Below are 9769 nucleotides of genomic sequence, written 5' to 3'. Positions count from 1 at the left end.
TTCTGGATAGCTTATTACACTAAGTAAAAATTGTTTTAACCTTTTTACAGCAGGATTCTCGCAGAAGTGAGCGGGAGGCCGCTCTTGATAATCCAGTCGAGCCAGCCGAAAACGTTGATTGACTGACGGACGTAGCTTAGAAGCGAGCCAGTCTCAGCGGTAGGTGTAGACAGCATAACGGCCTCGTAGTCTGGGTGCTCCCGACGGACGTGGTGCATGAGGTTAGAGTAGCCGTTCTGCCGGGTCTGCTTTCGAACCCTACCGCAGCGACAGCGGAAGAACTCAGAGACGATCTCGTCATTAGCGTTTAGGCACGGTCGGAAGTAGAGCCCGGTAGCCTTGGCTGGTGTGAAGGTGGCGTGGCGGGGCGCGGGGCAAGAACCATGGTAGGTTAGCGAAGAGAGAGTGTTTTTTGTTACTCAAATTGAAAAGTGAGGAAACCAGCAAGCTGTGTTGCGTGGCTGGCTTTGAGAGTTGCTGGTAGTAGCGTATTTTAAGTCATGGATGGCTGCGAGAGATACATAATGATAAAGAGGTTTACTTCAAAAATTATGGCAGATGACGCTTTAATCAATAAATTATCAAAAACATACAGGTAATATATAAGTATACATATATATTTATGATCTCATAATAAATAATTGAAAAGACCATGCCATAATCGGGAGCAGGGTATCGCAGACGATCTTGTTAAACCAACCATGCTCACGACTATCAAGAAACAGTTATAGATAACAATACTTACGGCACCCGGTTTCGCAACAGAACCGAAAAATGATCACCAGTGAGGCGCGGTTTCCAACGAATCTCAGATCCGCTACTCATGAATCACGGCTCTATTTAAAATGAGCTACCGGTACTAATATGTTGCCATTAAATACCCAACCTTGGTAGTATCATAGCATATTCGCCTGCATCGTTGGAGCGCCACGGTCGCTGCTGCTATCAGCACCACTGTCTGAGTCCTGCACTGCTTCGTCATCTTTGTCGGAGCTGGAGTCGTCAGACTCCTTCGGCAGCTCAACCGCCCTCGGCAACTGAATCGTCTCACTGACTCTTCTGTTAGTATAACCGAAAATATACCCCATTAAAGTGGCGCACCTTCGAGATTCTAAACGAGCTGTCGGCGATCATGAAAGTGAAAGCAAATCGGATAAACTGAATGCTAGCGGTGTTCAGCCTCTCTATATGTTGGAAGGCAGATTAAACGAGTCAATTTTAGCAAGGTACATGTACTACGTAGTATAAAGTTTTCTGGAGCTCACACCCCAGTTGCCATTGCTGTATGGACTCCCCTGGCTTCCTCTTTATCTCTTAGTGTGATTGACGTAGCGCAGGGCTACAAGAGCAACCACCCGTAGTAAGACGATCCACGCCACGCGTATCCACAGTTGGTCCATATCTCGCTGTGCTTGATCAAGAACAAGCTATCCATGTACTCTTCCACCGTTGTGCCGTCCGGAAGAGTTGGTGGCGTTCCGCTCATCACTTGGCAGCCAGGGCCCTCTCCATCGCCATCACAAGCAGCAAACACAATCGCGGTTAGACTTGCGAATGTATACTTGTTGGGGAGGGCGTGATACAGCCAGACGTAGCCGCGCGGTAGTGACGCCGCTGGGGGATTCATACCGGTGAACAGGATGAGCACCGAGTTGAAATTTAGTGCGTACACGGACGCCACGTCCATACTGGGCAGTAGATAGATCAACACTTGGCCAAAGTAGCTTTGCAGCAACACTAGCAGTGACAGGCAGAACCAAAAGGCGAAAAAGCTTCCCACCCCTGTGAACCCCACCATGGGGAAGAAGATGACGAGGAAGATCAGCGTAGTGAAGAAGCAGTAGGGGATCTCGACGACCGTGGAGCCAACGAAGTACCAGAAGGCGTTGTACGTCTGACCTGCCCGTTCGCAATAGAAGACAACGCGTTCCTGCTACGTGACGGGGAGAACGCCAGTACACGTGATGAAGGTGATGTAGGAGGCTGCCATGAAGATCATGCCCATCCCGGAATTGATACCCTGGTCCGAGCTGTACTCCGCTCCGACGTAAGTGATACCGAAGACGAGACCCAGGATGATCGAGATGATGAATCGTGTAAATTGTACGACGCCGTCCGCCAGTACGAATCGAAGAACCGCTTGGTCAGGAACGTCGCCTGCGTCATGCTACTGGCAGCACGTTTACGGTCAAACGAAAGAGCTGCAAGGGAAGGCGAGGGCCGCGTCACACCTTCCCGATCCAAGTTGAGTTGCAGCTGGCGGTTCTTTTCGCTGTCCTTGAAGAGCGCAACAAAGTCCGTCGTATCCGCGTTTGCGTTGCCAACTCCTGCCCCAATGACCTCGAGCATCCACGTGGCTGGGTTATAATCCGGTTCAAGGCTAGCCACTCCTTCGATCGCCTCAAAGTAGTTGACCAGCTCGGAAGCTCTCGAGCCGAGCTCACCGAAATACACCATCTCTCCTCCTCGCTTTAGTAGCAATAAGCTGTCAAAGACTTGGAAGACAATGGCAGACGGCTGGTGAATGGTACACACGATGGTCCGTCCAGTGTCAGCCACTTTACGGACGCCGTCCATGATGAGCTTGGCGGATCTGGCGTCCAGACCACTCGTCGGCTCGTCCAGGAACAGCACACTGGGCTGCGCTGCCAGCTCCACGCCAATAGTCAAGCGCTTCATCTGCTCCATGGAGCTGCCACGAATCACCTGGTCCGCGATGGGGTTCAAGTCCAGTAGCTCCAGACACTCGTTCACCGAGTCGTATTTCTGACTATCAGCAATGTCCGCGCCTTGACGAAGGAAGGCGCTAAAAGTCAGGGCTTCACGGAAGGTAGACGCGTCCGAGTGGATGTCCATCTGCTCACAGTAGCCCGTCGATCGCCGGAAAGCAAGCTCAATGGCTGGGTGGCCATTTAGAAGGATCTCTCCACGGATCTTCCCTCCCGTCTTCGACCCGCGATCACGTCCATGAGCCTGCACCGGATGACCCCATTAGAGCAGTCACGGAACCTGGTAAGGCGAACCCACTAACGCCCTTGAGCAAGTCGATGTCCTCCTTGAGGTTAGCAGGATTCGGGACCGAATACCACAAATCCTTGAACGCAAGCGTCACGGGCACGAAATTCTTCTAGTGTTCGGGTGGAGATACAGCGATAGCCGCTTTACTTGCCTCATTACTGCTGCCTCCCTTCGGAGTCTTCATTAGCCCATAGTCGCCCTCTGCTGTGATGGCCTCGTCACTGATGACAGTGCTCTCTCCACTCGCAGTGGTGTTTCCCGAGTCTATGAAACGCCAGAACTCCAGCACTAAGCACGACAGAATCATCATGAGAAAGTAGAGCGTGCCAGGAACACGAGGCCATACCAGAGCCAGTTCTTTTCGGTCGGCACGCCGTACACACTCAGCAGATACTCTCCAGCTTGCATGCCGTATCGCGAGCAATAGTTAACACCTTCATACACACAAGTGAGGAATCGCGGGTCGTTGTACTGACTCACTGCAATCGCTCGAACGCCCCAAGCCTGCGGACTGAGCCAGTAGACCCAAATCATGTAGTGGCATCATGTCCTTAGTGACAACGTAGCCCGAGAAGGTGACGAAGAAGAGGAGCATGAGCATCGTAACGGGTAGCGCCACATTGAGGTTGGGCGTCACACACGCGATGAAAAAGAAGAGCGGCAGCCACCATACTCACGTAGAACAGCACGAGCTCGAACAAGAAGTAGCCGGCCGCAGTCGGGACAAACCCGCACATCCAGTACATGAAGGAACCGAAGACAAGCGCCTCCATGAGACCAACGGGGGTGTAGCTCACGAACCTGGCGATCACGTACGAGGACACGCGGAAGAAGTTGGCTCCACGCTGTTTGTACAGTACGTCTCGCATGCCCATGGCCACTGGGATGAGCGACATGTGATTCGTCGCCACGAAGTTGATGGTCACGAAGGCGATGCCCATAACCACTTGCGAGTTCACATCGTCGAACTGGTAGAACGTGCTCCCGTGTAAGAGACCAAGCAGAACGGCCAGGTAGAAGCGACTCTGCCACGCGTTGGTGTCTCGCATCGTCACCGTCATCTCTCGTTTGATCAACGTTCATGTGCCCTCCACAAAGTTCTGTTGAAACCTTGGAAGAGGCGAGAGATGGAGCGAGCTGTCACGATCAAGATGCGGGTCGACTGGCGCCATGACGTTGGCGAGCAAGTGGTGGTGGGTGCTGGACCGCTCGAAGGCCTCTCGGAACTGCGCTGCAGTTGACGGCGCCGATCCGACTTCATACTGGTGCTGTTTGTTGGTACTTAGATCCAGCAAAAAGTCCGCCACGTCGCGGTTAGGAGGGCACTTGAACCCCAAGCTCTCAAAGTAGTCCAGAGCCTGCTCACGCGGACCGTGATACATGACGTAGCCATCGTTCAGCAGCATCACGTCGTCGAACAAGGCGAACACCTCGGGGGACGGTTGCAGTAGAGAGATGACGACAGTCCGTCGTAACTTCTTGGCCATACTACGGAATGTCGAGACAATGTCCAGCGTCGCCGCACTGTCGAGTCCGGTGCTGATTTCATCCATTAACATGACGTAGTTGTTGCCAAATGCCATCTCCCCCGTGGTCACACGCTTGCGTTCCCCTCCAGAAACGCCTCGCAGCATGGCGTCCCCCACGATCGTGTTCTGGCAGTTCTCGAGTCCCAATTGGCGAATTGTCACGTCCGGATAGTGCTTACGTAAAGCTCGAGCTGCATCCACGGCGGCTTTATTCTCTTCGTCCGACCCAAGCACAAATTGCTGCTCATCGGTCTTGGACAGCTCGGCACCGCTACAGGCGTGTGCGAACCCCAGTGTCTCCTTCACACTCAGAGTGGGCAGATGATTGTCGTGCTGAGGCACGTACGAGACGAACTGAGAGAGGCGTTTACGAACCGATTCTTGAGATATGCCGTTGTAGGTCACCTCTCCTTCCACTTTAGCGCTCTTGGACACCGGAAAGCGACCACTTAGCAGCTTCATCAACGACGACTTGCCAGAGCCAGGCTGCCCCAGCACTAGAGTCATCGTACTTGGCTTCAAGACGCCGCTAACAGGCCGAAGGATCTGCTTCTCCACCATATTTTTCTTCGCGAACATTTTTTGAAGCCCCGTCTTGGTCACATTAAACAGCGTTGGGAGCTCCGACTTGCTGGTCGTATCGTCTTGAAGAATAACTCGCGCAGAGAGGGAAAGGTTCTTGAATCTCACTTCCACTTGGGGAAGCTGTTTGCCAAGTGATCGCTCCAACCGACTGGCCACGTGGTCGTGAAGAGCTGATGACCCACGGGCCATGAGCTTTGCTCCGCTGTCGTAGCCGATCTCACCCAGCTTCTCTTTCGTCATGTCCACAGCGCCGTGAGTCAAAGTGATGTCTTTACCGGTCTGGGGGTTAAACTCACTCGAGAGAGCAAAACGAAAAGTGAGTTACAGACAAACGTTTAAAGTACATCTTTGGACGGCCTATAATCATTTCGAGCGCATCAACAGACAGCTGGCATTTGAGATCTGGCCCGCAATACGAAACGATTACGCGCCTATTATATGATTCAAACAACAAACTCATGACCAATTTGCTGCAGTTTTTTCTGGCAGCAATCTATGACATAATACATGCATACAGTATGGAAACGGCGACTTGATACTGAAATCAAATCAAATTTGGGGCCGATCGGATATAAGGCTGGAGAGGTTTTTGCTGCACTCACAAAGCCAGTACGAGGGAAAGGGTTCAAGTGCACCTTTCCAACTGTCAGGCATGATCATCATTTGATGAGTGGCCAGAAGTCTTCGGGCAGTCTCAGCCATTCGAGATTTTGCCGGTTGAGACGTAAGCAAAATGCCGGTCTCTGTGAGCGCCAGGACCAAAGCTGAGGCTCAAGCGTCGGTGTCAGCGCCCGCCCTGGATCCGCGCCTGGTAGACTTCGGCCACCTGTGGCGCCAGCTCAAGGCCGCGGGGTGGCGGTCGAAGCCTCCCACCGGACTGTCAAACGATTGGGCGTACGTCAGGCCGTCAAGCGAGGTTCCTGCAGAAGGCGGGTTTGTGTTCTACGGTATGTTGTGCTGTTGCAGTATTACTATCCGTCATTTCTAACTTGGTTTGTGGTAGGTGAGAGAGCGGTGGTGGAGCACGCGATTGCAACCGGACTGATTCAGAATGAAGAGGACAACAGCAGTGGCGAGGAGAGTGGAGATGGCGGTGAGGGCAAGAGCTATGGGGGCGGTGAAGCTGAGAGCGGTGGCGGCGGTGAAGCTGAGAGCGGTGGCGGCGGTGAAGCTGAGAGCGGTGGCGGCGGTGAAGCTGTGAGCGGTGGGGGTGGTGAAGCGGAGAGCGGTGGGGGCGACAGCGGTGATGGAGATATGGTGCGAGCGTCGCAATTTGATTGCAATGTGGCCCTTTCGGCCAACACAGTCGACGCGCTGTTTGGAAGTGACAGCGAGGACGATGGCACACCTGCGTTGTCGCAGAACGCGGTTGGGAGAGCTTTCGGGCTATCCCCGCAACGTGCTGACGCGGTGCATGACTCAGACCAGAGTGTCGTGATCGGAGCTTTTCAGCGGCTGCTCTCGGAGACGGAGCCCGACCATGACTCTGAGGACGACACGGTGGAGGAGCCGAGAGACGCCAGCGAGGGTGACGACGTTGGAGGACCAGTTGTACCACGCGATCCAGCTGATGTAAGCTTGATGAAGGCTGGAGATCTTAGAGAGGAGTACGAGAGTCTGAGTTCAGGCTCCGACTACGGCCAGTTTTCTGACGACGACGACGTGAAGCCTGTCCGTCCTGATCCAGACGAGAACGAGGTATCGGACGACGAGGAGTCGTTTCACATGGATGCCGCTTTCATTGAGGCCCTGGGTGGCACCTTGTCCATCGAGCAGATGGACCAGGAAGCGCTGCATAACTTTGCCTGGAGCGCGCCTTCGACAGTTTTTGCGGACGATGTGTCCTACTTTCGCGGATTGGTGCAGGAGACCGCCCATCCAACACCAGAACTTTGCTCGAAGAAAGAATCACCTCTTGAATTGCTGTTCTATTTCCTACCGAAGAGCATGTGGATGCGGATCATCAAAGAGACGAACCGGATGAAAAGGTAGACGGTGGACCATCGAGCGCGTTATGAACGATCGCGGATGTCCAGAACGGAGAACATGCGTACACTTCGTGAACTTCGACGCCGTATTCGTCGGGAGAACGACTACTCACCGCGCGAGATCTTGTGCGTTATTGGGCTTCTCGTGGCTCATATATTGAGCCCCACCCGACGCTTTTCGCAGCACTGGGCAATGACTGGCGATGGTGCTTTGAGTGCAGGTGCGTTCGGCAAGTACATGAGCCGGAACCGCTGCACGTCGATCCTGCGCGATCTACACTTCGCGAACAATGACAATCCGAACCGTCAAGACAAGCTGTGGAAGATCCGTGACGTTGTAGATGTACTGCAGGAATGGTTCCTGAGCGCGTGGAAGACGCCGAACATCATCTCGTTTGACGAAGGCGTCTTGCCGGCGACATCCAGACGCAACACGACCAGGATGTTCATGCCAGACAAGCCTCACCGCTACGGGACCAAGATGTTTATGACATGCGACTCGTTGACTGCGTACTGCCACCGGTAAGCGACGAATGGTTTTTTTGGTCGATTTGCTAGGTCGTAAGTTATGACTTTATGATTTTGACCGTGCTCTCAATGTCGTATCTTTCAGGTTTGAGATCTACGTCGGAAAACGCCAAGCCAGCGAGTCTGCTGCGCAGGTATTTGACCGGAAAGACGGGTGCTGCGGCAGTCATCCGCAACCTGAGCCCTGTTCTAGTTGGGCATCGTGGCTTCCGGGTTGTGGTCATCGACCGCTTCTATTCGTCCGTAGCTCTCGCCATCCAGCTTCTCTCTATGTCAATCTACGTGATCGGTACGATCATGACGAACCGCCTGGGCTTCAACCGCGACGTCGTAGCGGAGCATAAGACGCGACCAAGGCGCATCGAGCGTGGATCCTTCAAGTTCGCAAGATCGACGGCAGTGCCGACCATGGTTTTGTGCCTCTGGTGGGACCGGAAGCCGGTCCACTACATCGCGACCGGTGTGTCCATGGCAGAGGACAGGATCCAGCGGAACCTGAAGGGGCTCGGGACTTCGATGTTCAAGTGCCCGAGGCTGGTGACGGATTACCAGCGCTGGATGGGAGGAGTCGACATGCATGACCAGCTCCGCCTTGAGTCCTCCTCCATCTATGTCTCCTTCAGGTTCCGAAAGTATTACAAGAGTCTTTTCCTCGGTCTACTGGACCTGGCGCTCGTCAACGCGTACCTCACGCATAAAGAGGCCAGCCGCCTCGCCGGCGAGACGCTCATGAAGCGATACGAGTGGTTGAGCATGCTGCACAAGCAGTTGCTACAGCTCAAGGACGAAGACTTCATGGCAGCCCCCACTCCGTCGCCAGCAGCACGCAAGCGACGGCGCCCCGCATTCTCCGGGCACACGCTCGTGCAGTTCAACGACCGGGTGACTGTGAGGGGCGGCATCCAGAAGAGGCGTCAGCGGTCGTGCAAGGTGTGCTCGCTGTATCGAGGCGAGCTCAAAAAGTCGTTCCAGACGACCTACTACTGCCCGGACTGCTCCAACGGCGACGCCAAGTTCTACCTGTGTGGCAAGGCGCGCAGAGGTGGCGACAAGACTTGCTTCCGAGTGTGGCACGAGGACTTCGCGTGCGGTGACAGGATCCCTACGCACGTAGGGAAGCGTGTCGGGCTGCGGCGCGCTCCCAAGGCCGTAGGTGGCCGCAAGAAAACTCGGCGGGAGATTCTTCGCGAAGACAACGGGAGTGCTGATGATGAGGCTGAATCGTGAATCCGAAGGAGTGCCAGCCGATGTGTGTTCATGGCTTCATAAATTTGACGTCATTTATCATGTGCGCTGTGTCTGTTCAACTTTTATCATGTCAGTCATCGAAAACGCCAGCTCGATGTGTGCAATCGCTTGCGTTTTCCCGCATAACATTTTCTGTTCAGTCTTATAAAGGCGTAAGTATCGGTGTCCATGGATAATCCTTATGTCGTATGATATACGACATACCGTGTCAAAACCTTTGAGAATGTATACCTCTCATCCTGTTGGAAAGGCGTGAGAAGATACAGCACCATACAAACGCGCCGGCAAAAGCTATGCCGTAAGTTATGACGTAAAATTAGTGGTTCACGGGCTCATTTGGCGGTAACAGGGGGGTTAAACTTTTAATCCGGTCGGTGGAAATTGTCCCAATAATAAAATCGTACCTCCGTTTTGTAATCTGAATGAAGAAGGGCGGTTCAATGAAGGACAAAATTGTTAAAATAATCTCCGTATGTAAAGATCCCAGCCCCCTTTTAAGCAACTCGTTACGTCAATAATGACATCACGGACCTCTTCCGCCTCTATGCCTTGTCATGACGGGCCTCTTCCGTCTATGATCGGCACATAACGCGCAATGACAAGTCCCACCAAAGCCCCGGAACGACCGTGGGGTTCCACATACTACTAACTTCGAAAGTAAAGCAAGTAAATGCGTTTGCTACACATATTCTCGCGTTGTCTTCCGGGCAGAGAATTTATAATTTGAGGCTACGAGAAGAGCAAGTTTTACACCTATGTCAAACCGAAAGACTGCACGAAAAACAAAACACTACACAGCACGTTGCCCTTATCTAAAGCAACCGAATCTAACCGATCCACCCGCGCCAACGCATGTGAGTAGATGGTAGTGCT

The 9769-nt window shown here is 53.3% G+C and overlaps 1 protein-coding gene across 1 annotated transcript; it reads right to left on the bottom strand.

The window, feature by feature from the left end:
* Positions 1-1339: 1339 nt before the first annotated feature.
* PITG_09229 (ATP-binding Cassette (ABC) Superfamily) lies at positions 1340-5372 on the bottom strand (the record flags this gene model as incomplete). The annotated part of the gene is made up of 7 exons (XM_002903475.1): positions 1340-1899; positions 2020-2157; positions 2232-2973; positions 3149-3298; positions 3696-4041; positions 4282-4880; positions 4923-5372. 7 exons carry the CDS (start codon positions 5370-5372, stop codon positions 1340-1342), a joined length of 2985 nt encoding a protein of 994 aa, XP_002903521.1.
* Positions 5373-9769: the final 4397 nt, after the last annotated feature.

Source organism: Phytophthora infestans, genomic scaffold, assembly GCF_000142945.1.
Source record: "Phytophthora infestans T30-4 supercont1.14 genomic scaffold, whole genome shotgun sequence".
NCBI lineage: Eukaryota > Oomycota > Peronosporomycetes > Peronosporales > Peronosporaceae > Phytophthora > Phytophthora infestans.
This window is presented reverse-complemented; position numbering and strand designations above follow the sequence as displayed.